The sequence below is a fragment of the Balaenoptera ricei genome, chromosome 3, assembly GCF_028023285.1.
Source record: "Balaenoptera ricei isolate mBalRic1 chromosome 3, mBalRic1.hap2, whole genome shotgun sequence".
Lineage (NCBI taxonomy): Eukaryota > Metazoa > Chordata > Mammalia > Artiodactyla > Balaenopteridae > Balaenoptera > Balaenoptera ricei.
The window spans coordinates 167,020,087-167,039,240 of NC_082641.1; the positions used below are offsets into that span (position 1 = coordinate 167,020,087).

Consider the following 19,154-nt stretch of genomic DNA (forward strand, 5'->3'; position numbering starts at 1 on the left):
CACATATTATACAAAGCGGGCTTGGAGAATGTGAATCACCTGTTGCAATGAACCCATAATTTAAGTAGGACTCTTGGTATTTTCTTTTAAATGCAGCTTTCTTTTTGTTGGCGTCTTAGAGTCTTCTGCTGTCCCATCATTGGGTCTTTCCCCCTTTTCAAAGAAGTTCTCCAGCGACATTTGTTTTTTACTCATTTTGGCTAGGGTTAGCTTGTGGGCTTACCAAAACATGACTGAGACAAGTGTACAGTGTGGGAAAGAGGCACGGATGGAAGTGGTAAATAAAATAATGGGCGGGCCATGCGTGGACTAAAATGTGTCCAATTCTGACTTAAAGTCTGCCAGCAGATGCAGCTGTACAATTGAAGTACATCAACTCACTTGCCACTATAAAGCCTGCCACCAGCTGCAGCTTAATTGTCACTTGCCACTCACTGATAGGGTTTTGATATGAGTCTGCAAGCAATTGATTTATTGTGGTCTCTGTGCAGTCAAACCTCTCTGCTAATGATAATCTGTATTTGCAGCCGCTCCCCAGCGCTGGCATCACCGCCTCAGCTCCACCTCAGATCATCAGGCATTAGATTCTCATAAGGAGCACGCAACTTAGATCCCTCACATGCGCAGTTCACAGTAGGGTTCGCGCTCCTATAAAAATCTAATGCTACCGCTGATCTGACAGAAGGCGGAGCTCAGGCGGTAATGCGAGTGATGGGGGGCAGCTGTAAATACAGATGAAGCTTCGCTCGCTCACCCGCCACTCACCTCCTGCCATCTGGCCCAGTTCCTAACAGGCACGGACCAGTACCGGTCCGTGGCCTGGGGTTTGGGGACCCCTGGTGCAGAGGATGACTGGTTGAGGATAATTCCAAAGCTTTTCAAGCCAGATAAATGGACTAATTAGGATATTTCTGGACTCACTGTTCAGTATTGATGTCAGGTGTTTAAGTGACATTGGCCAGTTCCAGAGGAGTGACTAGGATGGTGATAGATACATCCCATAATTGAATGGGCTGAGAATATTGAACCTGGAAAAGAGAAATTTTTACATGATGACTGTACACAAGGTTTGACGCACTGTCATGTGAAAGAGGGCTCGATTACAGAACTTTCTTTTGTGTAGCTATGGAGGGAAGAACTCAAATCATGAAGAGAAAATACAGGAAGGTGTATTTTTGTTTCTTATGGGAGTCATTATAGAGGGGAATGATAATTGGAACAGTAATAATGAGTGTAGTGAGAGAAAGTTAGAAGGTCAAGAGTAAAGTTATGGGCATATTTGTCAACTTGAAAATATTGGATCCAAATGGTTGTCTTTCCCTACAAATCTGCATCAATAAATAACTCCCAACATGGTTCCATAAATATTCAAGATATTTATGGAGGGCCTACTATATGCCAGGTAGTGTTCTAGGCATTGGCGAATACAGCTATGAACTGCCATATGAATTTCCCTAAAATAAGCTCTGGCTGTGTCGTACTCCTGCTCAAAAACTGTTAAAGGTTTGTATTAACCACTAAATGAAGTTTACTCTCCTGATATGATATTAAGTCCCTTTTTCACCTGTCCCAACCTGCCTTTCCAGTCTGTTCTAACTCTCCACTAAACTGGATCAAGTTATTTAACCTCTAGTTCCTTAATTGTAAAATGGAGGTACAATATACCTCAGTTTGTTGTCATGAGGATCAAATGAATAGATATAAACCGCTCAGAACAGTGCCTGGTACACGATAAGCACTGCATAACTGTTTGCTTTTTTTATTGTCAAATGACATGAGCAAGTCAGGGAAAATAATTTACTTCTGGAAAACCCAGTAGATTTAACAAGGGTAGAAATAATTCCGACATTTGAGTAAAGGCTGTCCCTTTTATCAGCCTTTATTGGTAGACTCTATTTCTGGGAGCAGCAAGTATTCAATCAGATTTTTTAAAAAAACAGTTTTACTGAGGTATAATTGACATACAAAATTTCAGATATTGAAATGTAAAGTTTGAAAACTTCTGACAAACGTATACACAAATCAAATCTTCATAACAATCAAGATAGAGAACACATCCATTACCCACAAGTTTCTGTGTGCCACTTTGTAATCCCTCCTACCACTCCCCTAGGCAACTACTGATCTGCTTGCTATCACTATACACTAGTCAACTAATATGTTTAATGAGCAACTGATGGTGGTATTTATTAAATATTTGACTGATAGTAGGAAAAAAACCATAAAAGGTAGTTTCTACTGGTAGAAAAATACAAACTAAAAAAGGTAGCTTTTAAACATGAAGATAACAGAGTTTTTGTATGAAGAAATTAAAAGTTACTAATAAAAGAGATGAGTTATGATACTACCTAGTAATTGGTGATGTTACTAACATCTTTATATGGCTTTCATATTTTTATATTTCATTCATTAGTCAACAGGGGTTGGTTGGTCGTTTATTTGTGTCAGGGACTGGAAGGCGGTACACTTGTGGTGGGGAGAACATTGATATTGTGCTGTCCAATATATTAGTCACTAGCCATGTATGGCTATCTTAACTTAAATTAAAATTTTAGTTCCTCAGTTGCACTAGCCACATTTTAAGTTCTCAAGCACCCCTCACATGGCTAGTGGCTACCATATTGAACAGTGTGGTTACAGAAATTAGCATCATTGCTCAAAGTTCTATTCTACAGAGCTAATTTAGAAGATTCTTTTTTTTTTTTTAATTTTTTTTTTAAGTTTTTTTTTTTTTTTTTAATTTTATTTATTTATTTATTTATTTATGGCTGTGTTGGGTCTTCCTTTCTGTGCGAGGGCTTTCTCTAGTTGCGGCGAGCGGGGGCCACTCTTCATCGCGGTGCGCGGGCCTCTCACTATCGCGGCCTCTCTTGTTGTGGAGCACAGGCTCCAGACGCGCAGGCTCAGTAATTGTGGCTCACGGGCCTAGTTGCTCCGCGGCATGTGGGATCTTCCCAGACCGGGACTCGAACCCGTGTCCCCTGCATTGGCAGGCAGATTCTCAACCACTGCGCCACCAGGGAAGCCCCTTAGAAGATTCTTGAGGTATATTATCTACAGGGGAGGTGAGGAAGGTCTAAGCTGAAGCAATGGCAATGAAATGGAGAGGAGGGATCTCTCTGAGATACTTAATGTGATGCAGAGTGAAGACAGGGGCATTCATTTAGGATGTCTTCCAGGTTTCTCCTTGGAGTAAATAGGTTGATGATTAGAACCAGTCACCAAAAATGTAAATACAGAAGCAGCAGCAGGATTTGAGAAAAGGGGATGAAATCAGATTTGTACTCAGTGAGTGAGAGGCAGCCATGGACTGGCCATTGGTCTGAGAAGCTTCTGGATCTCAGAATGTGATCTGTGGGGATTCTGGGTAGAGACAGAGGTCCAAGGAAGGAGCAGTAGCCATGGGTAGGAGTCAGAGCCATGCACTTGGTTGAGGGCTTTCAGAGAAATTAGGCTGCATGAGGTAAGAGCCTAGCATCAGGGCCTGGGAAGCCCTGACATTTAGGGCAGGGTTTTCAAACTGTGAGTGGCTCATGAAATCAACAGAATAGGTCTCCACCAGCATTAAAAATAATAGTATAGCAAATATTAATATGCTTTGCATATTGAGTAAAGATCTTTTCCTGAAACTTGTTTTGAATATATTTACATACATATATGTATACTAGGTTGCAAGGTAAAACATATTTCTGAGTTGTGATTAGTTTGAATATCACCAATTTATAAAATGAGCACCACAGACTATAAGTTACATGCTGCTAGTGCCTAGCATGTAGCAGACACTCAGTAAACACACTGTATGAAGGATTAACCAACAGGTCAGAGAAGTAAGAGGAAACCCAGGACAAGGGTGACTCAGAAGCTAACCTCTTGCCACCTGAAACATTATCCAAACTCAGCAGAAAAACCGCTGGGGATTATATTACAATCTATACATGATGAGATCATTTTTGCTCTTGGTGAGTGAGAGTTAACCCTGGGGGAGGCCAGCGGAGACATCAGGGAGGCTACTGAACCTCAGGATGTGATCTAGGAGCAGTCTGGGCGTTACATGTATTTAAAATGTTTTCCCACCAAATGCAACAGATATGTGACAACTTGAAGCTCATGCCTGCTAAGGAATGAATGCACAGGGAAAAGAAGCTGTGGGACAAAATATAAGGATAATAGATATTGTAGTAGTGCTGAACAGGAAAGGTTTAGAAAATTCAGGTTAGGGTACACAGAAGATGGTAGGTTAAATGGAACCATTACAGTGAAACTCCAGTTTTGCAAAATTAAAGAGACTGGTAGACAACAAATAAGTAGTTTCTGATTTCTGTATGTAATTTTCATGGTTTTTGTATGGCACCTTAATAACAAAAAGGAATGTGATATAAGTCTGAGGCATCATTATCCATCAGATCTGTCTACTTAGAACTGTTACTCAGGGTCTCGCTGATTCACTGGAGAAAAATCACTTCTGGAATTTAAAAAATAAAATTTCCAATTTTGTTGAAAAACATCTTTTAAATCACTTAAAAAATATATTTGGCTCTACTTCTTTAAAAATCCTTTTTTTTTTTTCCCCCTGATGTGGTTATTCATGGGGCAAGGGGATGTAGGGAGGAATTCCAAAGGGAAGAAGGAAAGTTCAGTCCATTTGACTTGCTCACCTCAGAGGAAGTTAGGTCTTTTGCAAAAATAAAACATCCATCCTGAAGCCTTCCCCTTAGGCCTCTCCTGGCGACACTCATTAGTGGTGACTTTAGGTCAGGTCCTTTCATTGATACACAGAGCCATGTAACAAACTCCTCCTCCTCGCGGGCTTTTGAGCAGGGTGCACGAGAGCACTGAGTTCAGATTAACGAAACTTCTAATCAGTGCTCATGAGGTAATCAGTGACCCCACTGCAACGACGTTCAGTGGGACAGGGCCTGGCTCGGGAAGGGGCTGGCGAAGTGCAGCGCTGGGGCCATGGTGCGGACGCCGGCAGGAGAGATTTACCTATCAGAGCTGCCGTTTAGACCCCGTTACTAACGAAGGGCACCGCTGACTTCACTTGAGTGAAGACAGTCATTTCTGGAAAACTACGCCTCGTCCCAGCGGCAGAGTCCCTCGGCGCCTGCCTCCAACGACAAGAACTGCTACAGCGGGAAGCTCACAAGCCCACAAGCCCACTTCTGACTTCCTGGGCAAGGCCGGAAGTGGCTTTGGGTGTAACCAGAACCCAGCGCCGTAAAGTAAGATGGCAGCAATCTCTTTGAGGCGATTGTCCAATCTCCGTTTTATTTCTAGCACTTCCTTACTCACCAGGGATTCTCGACTTCCATTACCCGCCCTAGTTTTTCTCAGCACAACCCTTTCATATTTCAACGTCATTTATCAGTTGTGGAGGATGGGCCGGAGGCAACGTAAGGTGAGCGTCAGAGCTGTGAGGCACCATTTCGTACGGAAACCGAAGGCCGGGCGGGGATGAGTGCTGGGGAATCCAGATGTGGCCTGGTTAGCGGGCGAGCGTGAGGGGGAGGGGCGAGAGGGCAGGAGGGCGTTGATACGGGATGATGTATTTCCGCTTCCTCGCGGCCTCGTAGTACTTGGTTGGACCGGCTTGTTGCGGGGAGGGCGGGGGAAGATCGTTCGCAGTGGAGAAGGTCCGCGCAAGGGAAGGTAAACTGAGGTAATGCCGAGAAGAGGGGGGGCCTTTGCGCCCGGCTGCGTAGGAGGTCTGGGGCTAGGGTCCTTGGGATTTAGGAAGAGCGGGGTTGGAGATGGGAGGCTCGGATTGTCCACAGGGTTAGAGAGAGAAGAGGAGGTGGGGTGGGGCTGGGGGTCACAAGGTGATTTGCAAAGCTGGGCGGGGGTGGAATGGGGCGGCCAGAACAGAAGCGGGGAGGGTTGGGGGAGACGGTGGAGAGGATGAGAGTGCGGAGAGAAGTCTGGAAGGCGCTGGTGGGGGAGGGGCTGGGGCCCGAGAGCCTGGAACGCGGGAAAGAAGTTGAGGGGGTTGGTCGGAATGTGGGGGTGTGGGAGGAAGGGAGCGGAGTTCTTGGGAGGCTGAGGGGTTGGAAGGGGCTGGTGGCCGACGTTCAAATGCTGACCATGTACTTGGCCTTTGTTTCCCCTGCAGCTCCCCAGAGACTCTCATCCAGCAGCCTCTGCTCAGGCCCAGCCTTCTCTCTCCAGTTGCCACCACAGCCTGGAGGCGCCTGCCTCCGCCCTCCCGAATGGTGCTCCTCCTCGCAGGCCTCGGCCCAGGATCCAGGCCCCCTTTGCCTCCTACCTCGGAGCTGTTGCTCCGGGTCTCTTCTGGTGGACTCCCCGTGACGGGGAGGGAAGGACTTTTGCACATACAAGGCTATAGCTCTTGGGACCCCACCGGCAACTTGAATCTCGGCCTCTAACCGAGTGTGAGGTTCTTCCTGTGCCCTCTTTTTCCACCCTTTGAGAAGAGAAACCCTTCTTCTTGCCACCCAGAGCCCAGGAAGCCCCAAGCTGGGGCCCTGGTCCCAGCATGTCAGTCCTCTTTTTTGCATAGGGCTGTGCCCTCTCCCTGTCAGCATGGCTGAACTCAGGCAGGTTCCAGGGGGGCGGGAGACCCCACAGGGGGAGCTTCGGCCTGAGGTTGTAGAGGATGAAGTCCCACGGAGCCCAGTTGCAGAGGAGCCTGGAGGAGGTGGAAGCAACAGCAGTGAAGCCAAATTGTCCCCAAGAGAAGAAGAAGAACTGGATCCTAGAATACAGGTGAGAAGACTGAGCTGGGGGAGAGAGAGGGAGATTAGATTCCAGCTTTTCTGAAGAGCTGTCAGGTAAATGAGGGGTTAGACTTACTCTTTTCCCAGTGCACGGGCAGGAAAGGAAAACAAGTTTGTCAACAAATCATTGCAATGTAGTGTGACAAGTGCGAAAAGAGTTGTGTGCGGTGGGAGTACAGAGAGAGGCCCGGCCTGAGTGCCTGGGGTGTGTTGCTGAAGGCTTCACTGATGAAGTGAAGTGACAAATTGGCAGTAGATGCAGGAAGCACACTTTAGGTCAGTAGAGAGTAGAACTGTTGTTTCTTTTCCAAATAAGCAAAGGGGCTGTTGGCTCAGAGATGCAGCATGAGTGGGATGTGAGATACGATGGCTTTGAGATCGGGAGGCAGTTTTGAATCTTTTCCTCTCTCCCGCTTTCCCATCAGTGCCTCCCAGGGACATTCATATTTGTGAGAGGTGAGACCTTTCATGTCTTATAAAGGTGGCATCAGGCTTAGGCCTGTAAGGAAATCTGATGTGTTCAGAACGTTGTATCAGTTGTGGTCAATCCTTAATAATACAGATTTCTGGCTCTGAGGATGCTGGGTCAGTCAAATGAATGGAAGAGCTGATTTGTTGCCTTGGAGCATTTACAGGCTACTTGGTAGAAGGGCAGAACTTTGTGAAGGAGACCTCAGAGCAGTGGGGGAGGAGGGCAGGCACCATGTATAGTAGATGCATGGCCAAATGAGGCTGGATCTCAGTGTTTCTGGGCAGTGGCAGGGAAGGGCTTCCTGGAGAAGCTGTTTGGACAGGTGAGGGCCAGGGTGCTCCTGTGTGCTTGGGGCCTGAGTCTGCCATTTGGTATGGTAGCATCTCCAAAATTCTGATGTGGAAGTGACTCACACCTTTGTAGGTGAGCAAGAGCATCCTGGGGCTCTCATTCCTGGGCTTCTCTGTCAACAGACCTTTATTGGATTACTTCAGTGAGTCAAGGAGATTTCAAAGCTGGTCCTAGCATCTTTCCTGCTCTCTCTTGGTGGGGTTTCCCAGGATGTGTGTGGAGAACCCGTGTCTGTGCTTACAGTGGAGCAGTAATGAGCCATTTGTTTACTGGCATGAGTCAGTAATTTATTTCTGCTGTGTTTCATGGGCATTGTATTGAGAACAGCTCAATTTCTCCTGCTAGTTCTATATAGATTTGTTGTCCACTGAGGAAACAAGTTGTGAAAAAAGCGTTGCGCTGAGATTCAAGCAGCCTCTGGCCGGATGATTTGTGATTTTCATGTAAGTTATGTAATCTTTCCAAGCCTCAGTTTCTTCATCTGTAAAGTGAAGGGTCGGTCTAGCTGATTTGCTCAACTCATTTCTGCTCTGCTCTGACATAGGGCTATGATTCTTTTCTTTCACAAACTCTTTTGCCTGTCTTTGATGAAAGTTCGTAGGTTGTGCTTTGGGAAAGAGACCTCTGTCTGTCTGTCAGGGAGGAGGGCCTGGCTGATGTCCTTCATACACCCCTCTGCAACATTCCTTGCCCCCCTCCAGCGGAGAATCCACTGCAGTTTCTTTGCTCAGTCGCTCCTGTGTATTTTCCCATTGCCTACGCAGGCAAAGGTGGTAGTATGAAAAGGCAGCTTTCATGTTGTGCTGTCCACTAAAGTAGCCACTAGTTGCTTGTGGATACTTAAATCAGTTAGGAATAAATAAAAATTAAAAATGCAGTTCCCCAGGTGCTGTTGGCAGTTGCAGATGTAGAACATTTCCATCATCATAGACAGTTCTATAGTATGAGCTCTGTGAGGGTTGGAGAATACTGAGCAGAAGTAAGATTCACCTCTCCTTCAGTGAGCTTGCGGTGTTACTGGAGCAAGAGGGGCAGGTGGACCTTAGTCTGTCTTGCTAAACTGGGAGGCACGTTGTGGAATGTTGTGGGCTGCGTAGGGAGGCAAGGTCATGTTGTAGAGGCCTCCCTCGCTGATGAAGCTGGGCCAGTGCTCTGACCTCAGCAGGCATTCAGCATCTTCTTGCCATGTGGGAGAGGCAGCTTGGTGTGAGGGGTACCTTTCCTGGAGGAGGCTGGTGGCATTCAGACCTTCTGGGTTTGGGCTCTTCTGGATGAGAAAGACATTGGGGTATGTGTCTTTTGAGTTTCTTTTTAGTGTTGACAGTGTACAAGATCATGTTATCCTGATACTATATTTCAGCACTTTGAATGGATCAGTGCCTAGCAGGGAACTTTAAAAGCACCCATTCCTGAGCTGTGCCCAGCTATGTGAATTCTCCTTCTGGGTGGGGCGAGAAGTGGTTCTAACTGTGGCCTGTGAGAGTCCACTGATCCAAGGATATCCCAAAGGTGGAGACCCTATTCAGGTATTTTCTCAGCTCCCAGAAATGGTCCCTTAGGGCAAGGCTCTTTCTGATGTGGGGAGTGGGGATTCTTGGCAGGCAGGCAGCTTGTGCCTCCTTGTCTGGTGGGATCCTTCTGGAAGTTGGAGGGAAGCCAGGTAGAGGCCAGCTCTAGGCCTGCGTGGAGTGTGCTGCCCCCCCAGGGAAGTCCGCTGGATGTGTCTCTGTGTCTTGACCTCAGCATACTTCTCTGAGGCCTCCAGGCTGGTCCTCAGCTTTCTGAGAGAGACAGGGTCCCAGTGGCGGGAAGGAATAAAGGAGGGTTGTACTAGGATGGGCCTGGGTCTCCTCTCCTATGACTTTTCTCAGCCCCCTTTGTGACGGGCACAGTCTTTCCTCAGGTAAGTAGATGTGTTCACTCACCTGCTCCTCCTCAGAGTGACTTTGCAATCTCTGCGTCGTCCGACGTGTCGGTTTAGCTTTCCCTGGGCAGTCATTTTTACCTTATTTCTGAGTCTCTGGGTCATGTATCACCCTGGCCCTGCTGACTGACTGTGGGCTTGAGTGTTTTTCTTTTTAATTGAGATATAGTTGATCTGTAATATTATGTAAGTTTCAGGTGTACAGCATAGTGATTCACAGTTTATGAGATTATACTCCATTTTGGGCTTGAGTGTTTTAATGGCTTGCACAAGTTGGGCAGGAGCATCTGTAGCCCGAGCGCCCGTGCCTTTGACTCCGTGGCCTGGCATCCTGGGAATGCGCCCGGTGTGCTCTGGGGAGGTCGCCCTCCCTGCCGGCTGCAGGCTCACTGGTGGATGATGTACGCTGACTCAGACTTCATCCTCCTTGAATTCCATTTCAGCTGGGTGCCAGGAGTCCCCTGGTGGAGCTGGCCAAATGGAATGTGTTGCCGGCGGCCCAAAACAGAGCCCTGGCTGCCTGTTGGCTTCCTGCTCTGCTTTGCCCTGGGGCTGCCTCAGCCGAGCTGCCCCCATCCCCCACCCCCTTGCCCACCTTGCCCTCCAGCCTGCTCTGCTCCCCAGTCTCTTTGTCCTGTCAGAAAGAGCTTCGTGACTCCGCAGGGAAGACCTCAGAGTCAACAGGAGGCCTTTTTTTAAATTGCTGGAGGTGCTTCGTGGATATGAGTTTCTGTATAGAAAGACATGCCTGCTTCTGTGGGCCAATAGCCAGAGCCTTTCACATTCCTGGATTTGTTATATGTTTCTTTCTTTGTGTTCTACCTTATACTGTAATTAGAGCACATAACTTGGTTTCTTAGATTCTTACTTGCTGACTCAAATTTTTTAGGGCTTGAGATGGGGTATAGGAATAGAAGGACTAATGGGGGATCACACACTGGGTTGTTGGAAGGGCCGAATGAGGTGTGAGAGCGGTGATGGCAGTGTCGCTCACTACCAAGTGCAGGTCGTGTCTGGGCCATGGGCAGCAAGCAGACACCATGCTGGCTGCTGCTGGCCTGTCCAGGGGCTGCAGGGCTCCTGGAGGAGGATCCTGTAGCCGAGCATCAGGCATCTCCCTGGGTATTGCTCCTCCTCAGGAGTGTCATTGGCTCCCTGGACCCCAGGAACTTGACCAAGGGGAGGGGAGGATACTCAAGGCCAGCACCCTCCCTGCTCTCTGCCGCTGAAAGGCCTGGGTGGCTTGCTTCTTTTGCCAGCCCTGGGACCAGTGAGGAGTTCAAGCCAGCGTGTCTGGTGACTTCTTCCTGAGCCTCTCCCTCCCTCCCTCCCTCCCTCCCACAGGATCTACCTGGGGTCCTGTCACCACTGCCCAAGCAGGCCTAGAGGCCTCTTGAACCATGCGTTCTTCTCTAATCTTGACCTTAATTGTCCACGAAGCCCTAATGATTTTGCATCCTGTATTTCCCTGGGATCTGCCCTCTCCTCTCCCACCTGGAGAACTACAGACAGCCTCCACTTGTGTCTCCCTGGCCCCTCCAAGCTTTCCCTACATTGCCCAGCTCTGCCTTCCTAAACCACCAAGTGGCATTAGTCTCTGAGAGGTTCCCCCTGCCATTGGGAGAAGTCCTAGTATCCTGTCCCTGTGCCCCAGCCTCTCTGGCTTCTCACCCAATAATCTGCCTGCCCCGGGCACCTGCTCTCCTTTTGATTCCCAGCCCCTACCATGCCCACCCCTCACGTGGCTCCTCACACCACTGAGGGCCTGTTGCTTACTTACTGGGCCGGAGCCGCCACCTCTTTGTGTTCTGAATTCTCCGGTCTCATGGTGCTGAACTGTGATAAGTGTGTAGTAAAAGTATGCTGAGTGAGTGGCCCAGGGGGGTTGTCCTCTCTGGGACAGAGACCGTTAGCTCTGAAGGAGACTCCTCCTGGCTGGAGTACGAGGAGGAGGTGGTGCAGTCTGGTGGAGAGAGCACAGGCTTGTTGCCACTTTGCTGTGTGCACAGGAGTTTTCCATACTCTGAACCTCAATTTTCTCATCTTTCAAATGGGGGTTTAGAGGCGGAATTGTGAGGCTTCCAGGAGGCTATATATGATTCTGTCTCTGACAGGAGGCATTTGACAGTGACCTCCTGCTCCATTTCTTCGCTTCCCTGGTTGGCTGGGCTTTCCCTCTGTGCTCTGTGCTCCTGCCCTGCCTGGTTCACGTGAGGCTGCTTGCTTCCCCTGCTCTAACTTTCTGCCCCTCTCTGGCAGGAGGAGCTGGAGCATCTGAACCAGGCCAGCGAGGAGATCAACCAGGTGGAGCTGCAGCTGGATGTGAGTGTTGCTTCTTTTCCTCACACTCTTGGGCTGTTTCCAAAGGTGTCTTCATCATTTTCCCTCAGTGGCAGGGGAAGAGGCATGTATGGAAAACAAGAGGGTCTGGGACCCACACGCATGCCTCCCTCTGCCCATGTCCCTATCCTTTTGCCAGGAGGCCAGGACCACCTACCGGAGGATCCTGCAGGAGTCAGCAAGGAAGCTCAACACGCAGGGCTCCCACTTGGGGAGCTGCATCGAGAAGGCCCGGCCCTACTATGAGGCTCGGCGGCTGGCTAAGGAGGTATGACCCACATTCTGGGGTAGGGGGCCGCATGCAGAGCCTGGCCCTGTACTCTTCTATCTCTGTATGGGGTGTGAGACAGATCACCATTCTTTTCCTCTTCTGTTCCCCTTGGTTCATGTCTCTCTTTTCTTTGTTTGCTCCTCCACTCCTTTACCCATTTCCTTCTTTTTAAATTTTTCTTTGCACAAATAACGTGGGCTCACTATTGGAAGGCTGTAATTGTAACCTGAAACTATAAAACAAGGTAGGAGAAGAAAACCGATATTTCCGCAAATCCAACCACGTGCATGTTTCATGATTTTTGTACCTGGGATTTGTTTAGTCAAGCATGGTAAGGTGACAGACACAGAGCCAGCTGCCTTCAAAGAAGAATTTATTACTTACAGTTCCTAAGAGAAAAGGACCTGCCACATCATGCAGGGCTACATGGGGAAGTACTACATGGGGAATGGGTGAGGAGGCAGAAAATGTGAGGGGAAAGCTTGGCTTAGAGCTTTTATTGTAGAGCCTTTATTGTGGTTTTCATGGGAAGGAATGGGTAGGGCAGGGTAGGCAACTTTGAGCCAATTTAAGATTGGCTAGTTTGAATAATTGAGGCAGGTTCTGGGCTATAGGGGTGGTCTCTAGTTTTCTGGTACCTGGCCCTTCAGTGATTTAGGGCAGGGGAAATACCGGCTTGCTGTGTGATAGATGGGCTTCGGATTGGTTGATTTGCATATGAAAAGTGTGCTCACATTCCTAGGAGTGTGTCTCTAGGAATTAGCTAGCCCTAGGAGAGCCAGCAAGGCCTCCAAGGTATCAAAGCATCATAAAACATAGAAAATAAAAAACGTGATTAATATAGCACAAATAATTCCTTAAATTTTTTTTTTGTATATATCCCGCCAATATGGGATCACATATGTACAATTTTTATTCCTTTATTATATTAGGACATGGTTCCATGTCAAGAAATACCCATACATGCCATTATTTTTAAGGGCTTCTTAATATTTCTTTATATTAGATGTACTATTATTCGTTTAACCAGTTCTCTGTAACTGAAAACTTAGGTTTGTTTCCAGTTTTTTGTTTGGTAAATATGGTTGTGATGAATATCTCCAAGCACTTGTCTAGTTATTTCATTCAGATTACCTGCTGGATTGGAGTTGATGGTCTCAACCATCAACTAACCATCTTCCAACTAAAGGTTGTGGATTTTTCTTTGTTCTCCCTAGGGCAAAAGGCCAGCAGCCTTCGAGAATGCTGGATTTTACACACTCACCCTCCACTGGCAGTATCCTTCTTTTTCTACATGTATTTATTCTCTGAGCTATATCCTTGCAACATATTCTTCATAGAATTTTACTTCCTCAGCACTTATTCTTAGTGCAGTTTGGGAAGTGAAGCCAACATTGCAGTGGGCCTTCCTCCTTCTCTTGTCCTTGCCCAGGGCGGGTCTCCATGGGCAGCCAGGGGTCCTTTGAGGCTCCCTATCCTGATGGTCCTTTCCCCCCAGGCCCAGCAGGAGACACAGAAGGCAGCACTGCGGTATGAGAGGGCTGTGAGCATGCACAACGCTGCCCGGGAGATGGTGTTTGTGGCTGAGCAGGGCGTCATGGCTGACAAGAACCGGCTGGACCCCACGTGGCAGGAGATGCTCAACCACGCCACCTGCAAGGTGAGCCAGGCAGTGCCAGTAGGTCCCTCCTGCCAGTTCCTGTACTTCCTTTCCTTTCCCTGCGTCCTGTCACCTTCCTTAATCCTTTCTCTCCTCCACTCCAGACTTCCCTCCCTTTTGATTCTGTTTCAGGCAAAATCTGGTCCTTGCTCTCTGCCCTGTTTGGCCTCCAGTGTGTCCCATATACACTTCCTTCTGACTTAGAATGTCTTTCTGGGCTCTTCTTGAACCTTTGCCTCCAGATGTGGGACTAACCCAGATAGTTCATTCCTGCTGATTGCTCTGGATTCAACACTCTTTTGTTATGTTTAGCTGTGACCCCTTGCTTCTGTTTGCTGAATGTTCTCCCTTTCTTGCTTTTGAGCTCTGCCAGTGTACCTTGGTTTTTGAAGTACAATTTGTGTATTATTTCCAAGCTACTCTGGCTACCGGGGAGCGGGAGGATCCCTGGCATCAGCTCTAGTCTGCCACCTTCACCTTGTAAAGGGCAAGTGTCTTAGTCTATTAGGGCTGTTACAATAAAATAACAGACTGGGTGGTTTAAACAACAGATGTTTATTTTTCACAGTTCTGGAGGCTAGGAAGTTCAAGATCAAGGCATAGGCAGATTTGGTGTCTGCAGCGGACCTGCTTCCTGGTTCCCAGATGGCCAGCTGTCTTTTCACTGTGTTCTCACATAGCCGAAGGGGCTAGGGAGCTCTCCAAGGCCTCTTTTATAAGGAAACTAATTCCATTTGTGAGAGCTCCCCCCTCTTGACCCAATCATCTCTCAGAGGGCCCACCTTCGGGGTTAGGATTTCAACGTAAGAATTTTGGGGGGACAGAAACATTTAGTCTGTAGCAGTAAGTGTCAGCTCCTGAGGAGTAGTCATGTCTTGAGGTTCTTTGTGTGCTCCTTAGTCCAGGCCCACGGCCTCACGCAGAGCAGGAGCTCCACTTCCACTCTGGAACTCACACAGAGGAGAGCATGACACCGAGGGAGGGCTTGTTGAAACTGTGTGTAGGCGGGGTCAGCCCCTTGGTCCTGGTAGATGAGGTGGCTGGAGCCCTTGCCTGCTACCTGCTCAGGCACAGAAACCTGGAGAACTCAGTGCAGAGCTGTGGCTCCCCGCAGTGAGGCCCCTCCCTTCCCCCAGCCCAGCCCCCAGCACCGAGGGCGCTCTGAGGACCATGGCTGTGGCAGACGTGCTCACAGGCGGACATTCCCTACGTGCTCGCAAGTGGTCCAGAGGGCCCCGGCACCTCTTGGTAGCAACGAAGCTGAGAGGCGGGTGGTACAGGTAACAATAGGCAGGTACAAGGCCTCACCGTTCTCTTTTGTGTCTTAGGAGCTCAGTGCTCTCTCCCGGCTCTGCAGTGGGGGATCTCGCCCAGGGTAACATTTGGAGTGGCAGCCTGAGCAGGCTATAGGGGCAGGAGGGTGGGACCGAGGTCAGTGATGTGTGCCCTCCATCCCACCTGGGCCAGGTGAATGAGGCCGAGGAGGAGCGGCTTCGTGGTGAGCGGGAACACCAGCGGGTGACACGGCTGTGCCAGCAGGCTGAGGCTCGGGTTCAGGCCCTGCAGAAGACCCTCCGGCGGGCCATTGGCAAGAGCCGCCCCTACTTCGAGCTCAAGGCCCAGTTCAGCCAGATCCTGGAGGTAGCTGAGTGGGAGAGGGGGAGGGTGAGTGGACGGAGGATGGGGGAGGGGGCAGGCATAGAAAGGGAGGGCAGGTAGAGGGGACACCAATCTGCTTTTCTGGGCCATCCACCAGGCCAGTGCGGTGGAACAGGTGTGCTCAGAATGACCCCGCAGGAGTGGGAGGTGGGGTTAGGGAGTGAGTGCTGGCAGAGAAGGGAGGTAAAGGAGAAAAGGTGAGAATTGGGGGAAACCAGGAAGAATGGGGCAAAGGAATCGGCCAGTTAGGGAAAGGGAACAATGGGGAGAGGAGGAAGAGCGGGTGGGAATGAAGACCTGGGAGGAAGGCCCTGGAAGGTCAGGCAGGAGCAGGGAAGGTTGCTGGGGAAGGAGGGCCCCAGGAGGAGGAGGAGTGGAGAGGGGCTGGGTGGAGCACTGCAGATGAGTGGTTGGTGGTGAGCAGAGCCGAGGGCCTGGGACGGGAGAGCCCAGCGCAGAATGCTGAGTGGGCCTGACAGGACTTGGCAGCTCCAGGGGCCTCGGATAGTTGCCCAGAGGGTCACCTGACTCTGACCCTCCCTCTGCAGGAGCACAAGGCCAAGGTGACAGAGCTGGAGCAGCAGGTAGCCCAGGCCAAGACCCGCTACTCAGTCGCCCTGCGCAACCTGGAGCAGATCAGCGAGCAGATTCATGCGCGGCGCCGGGGCCAGCTCCCTCACCCCCCGGGCCAGCTGCGCTCTTCCCCAGTGGGGGCCGAGGCCGGGCCTGATGGTGGCGAGGATGGGGACAGCGGGATCATCGAGGGGGCCGAGGGCGGGGGGCTGGAGGAGGGTGTCAGCCTGGGGCCTGGCCCTGCCCCCGACACGGACACGCTGAGCCTGCTGAGCCTGCGCACTGTGGCTTCAGACCTGCAGAAGTGCGACTCCGTGGAGCACCTGCGGGGCCTCTCGGACCACACCAGTCTGGATGGCCAGGAGCTGGGTCCCCGGAGCGGGGGTCGTAGCGGCCGCCACCAGCGCAGTATCAGCCTGTAGCCCTGTGCTCAGGGTGGCTGGTGCAGTCTTACCACCACTGGCCCATGGAGGGCCCTGCAGGCTCCTAGCTCCCTCTCCTCGGGTCCTCGCTTCCCCCAGAGAGGTCAGGTTGGCTGTGTCTTGAGTCTGTCCTCTTTCTCACCCTGCCCTGCCCCCCACAGGTGGCAGCTCTCTTTGCCTTACCCTTTCAGAAGGCTTGTCTTTGGCTCTCACATCTCCCCTCCGCCTGCTGGCCCCTCACAGTCTGATACCGTTTGCTGGCCTCTTTTTGACTTCTTCCATCTGTCTGGTTTTTCCCCTCAGGGAAATTTGTCTAGAAGGCACAGGGATATCATCAGAGAAGGTGGGCGCTGGACCTGGGCCCTGGCATCTTGGCCCCCCCAAGCTTGAGTGAATGGACGGGTGCCCCTCCCACCTACGCATCTCCCGCGTGGCCCCGAGTGGCAGGGATGCTGCCGAGCCCTCCTAGCAGCGCAGCGCCCCAGTCCCCTGTGCCAGCCTGCCTGTGTGTAGCATGTAAGCTGCACTGTGGGGCTGTGTGCCTCTGGAAGACGCCACCCATCCCTTTAGTGCTCCCTCCTCATGACCTAAGCCACTTTGCTATGCGTGCCTCAAAGCAGGACTTGAGGGTTACTGGTGTCAGGGAAGGTGAAACCCAATCTCATCGTTGACGAAGGAGGCACCACCAACTCCAAACAGACTCCCGTGTGTGTGGTGTTTCCCCAGCTTGGCTGGGTCCTTAACATTGCCAAGGTGCTAGTGAGTCCATGTTGGGGGATGGAGATGTAGTGAGGTCCTGATGGCTGAAGCCCTTGCCATTCCTGCTGCGGAGTTAGGTTTATTTACTTTTTCTGGGTAGAGGATGCTGAACCAAATCTCAGCGTCCTCCTGCAGGGTAGAGTTGGGGAGTTTGGTGCTCAATTGCTCTCCCTCGCTCTTCCCCAAACCAAACAATACCTAGTCCACGATCCCCTGGGGGATGCTCAGGTTTGGCTGCAGAGCCTCCGCTGATGTGGGGAAGGTTTGGCCTGGGGTGAGGGAACCCGCCCTCCATCGGGAGCTGCTTCAGGTGTCTGGTGGTACTCCTGTGCTGCGTGGGGCAGGGGAAAGGTAGGGAAGCCACACTGGATCTAGGTGCCTCGGGAGCACCGATCCTCCTGTCCCACCCCAGGAGGGCTGAGAGCTGGACTCTGGACAGGATAACTTGTGCCTAGGCCTGTGTGCTGCTGCCATTGACTGGGGGAGGAGCAGGCCTTCGAATAGGAGGTGTCTCCCTGTCCCAGGGTTGAGGCAGTTTGGTCATGATGAGAACCGCCAGGTTTGAGGTGGCCATGGGGGGAGGGAAGAAGGGGGAGGATGTGGGCGTGCGTGCGTGCATGCATGTGCCTGTGTGTATGGGGGGAAAGGGTCTGCCCCTGATTTTATTTAAATAAAATAGTTTATGTAACAATAATGTTTATTGTCCCTTTCAGGGAGGGAAGAGGAGTAAGGGGTGAGGATGGAGAGTGGGGAGGAACAGGGTGAAGAGGGATGCTCTTTTGATGGGGTAGTCAGAGGAGGTCTCTTGGGAGGTGAAGGATGAGATGGATCAAACCCAGGCAATGAGAGGAGGGAAGGCTTATGGCCACAGGGCTGGGGTGAATGCGCACCAAGTCGGTGGTGCCCTGCAACCCCCTGCCCTTCCAGCTTACCGGCCAAGGAGGGCTCTGCAAGGTGGAGTGGGTGCTGTCAGCCACTGGTGGTGCAGACAAGATGATGGTGCCATTCCTGGATGTGAGCATGAAGAAAGGGGAGGGACAAGTAGGGTTGTGGGATTTAGCAAATATACAGGATGCCCAGTTAAACTTGAATTTCAGATAGACGATGTTTTTGGCCCCTGCAGTGTTAAGGACATACTTAATACTAAGTTGTTTGTCATCTATCTGAAATTAAAATTTAACATAGATAAAAGGTGACTCCCAAGTTAGGGCTTGACCCATTGGTGGGTCAGGAGGGGTTTGAATACATTTGGACCCACTGCTTGTGAAACATCTGGTGGAATCAGGTTGGGGAAGAGATGAGAACTTCAGGAGCTGAGGAAGTGGAGAGTTAAGGCTCTCGACCAGACCTCACCACTGGTGCACCTACATTTGTAGCCAGGTGAGGAGGGAGTCAGCTAAGGGATGGAGAAGGTGCTGCCAGGGAGGAGGAGGGGGAGACCCACTGGAAACCTGGTGGGAAAAGGGTGTCCTGAAGACCTTTAAGGGGCAAGGTGAAGGCCAGGAGTTGAAGGGACAGGAGGGCAGAAGAGTGACCCTGGTGACCTCAGGTGGTAGATGGGCCATTAGGAGCCACTGTGTACCCTTTGACAAGACTGTCCAGGTGTGAGACTGCCTTTCCTGACCTGGCTTATTAATTGAGAAATAAGCAAAGTGTGATAAGGCAGATGGGTGCCAAAATACTTCCTTTATCACTGGAAAAGCGCTGTGAGTGTATGTGTGGCCTGTGTCCTTGGGCAAGTGGGCTTTCTGAGATGATTCCCCAGGGTCATACTTCCCTACCCAGTCTGTGGCAGTGTGGAACCTGTAAGGCTCCTGGTGCAAAGGAACCCCAGAAAAGAAGAGCAGGCTGTGCCCACCCGGTTTCTCCATGCAGAATCACCTACCAGAAAAGGCAATAGTGGAGAGAGAACAGGAGGGTTGGCGCTAATGGCTAACCATGGCAAATGTGCCCCCAACCCTATCGTAACAATAGTGGATTGCACTCACC

The 19,154-nt window shown here is 50.5% G+C and overlaps 1 protein-coding gene across 3 annotated transcripts; it reads left to right on the forward strand.

The window, feature by feature from the left end:
- Positions 1-5,559: 5,559 nt before the first annotated feature.
- SH3BP5L (SH3 binding domain protein 5 like) lies at positions 5,560-17,781 on the forward strand. Of its 3 annotated transcripts, none has more exons than XM_059917974.1 (7): positions 5,560-5,649; positions 6,110-6,723; positions 11,741-11,803; positions 11,961-12,089; positions 13,591-13,752; positions 15,220-15,393; positions 15,960-17,780. In XM_059917974.1, exons 2-7 carry the CDS (start codon positions 6,541-6,543, stop codon positions 16,404-16,406), a joined length of 1,158 nt encoding a protein of 385 aa, XP_059773957.1. In that variant the 5' UTR covers positions 5,560-5,649; positions 6,110-6,540; the 3' UTR covers positions 16,407-17,780. The 3 variants fall into 3 exon arrangements, with proteins under 3 accessions (XP_059773957.1, XP_059773956.1, XP_059773958.1); XM_059917973.1 differs by having other exon boundaries at positions 5,567-5,659; XM_059917975.1 differs by lacking the exon at positions 11,741-11,803 and having other exon boundaries at positions 5,567-5,659; positions 15,960-17,781.
- The last annotated feature ends 1,373 nt before the right edge of the window (positions 17,782-19,154 follow it).

Bases quoted from the DNA above. Each gene is read 5' to 3' on its own strand.
- SH3BP5L (XM_059917974.1), top strand. From the start codon at position 6,541: ATGGCTGAACTCAGGCAGGTTCCAGGGGGGCGGGAGACCCCACAGGGG. The intron at 12,090-13,590 runs GTATGACCCACA...CTTTCCCCCCAG, and splicing joins CTCGGCGGCTGGCTAAGGAG to GCCCAGCAGGAGACACAGAA. The intron at 13,753-15,219 runs GTGAGCCAGGCA...CACCTGGGCCAG, and splicing joins TCAACCACGCCACCTGCAAG to GTGAATGAGGCCGAGGAGGA.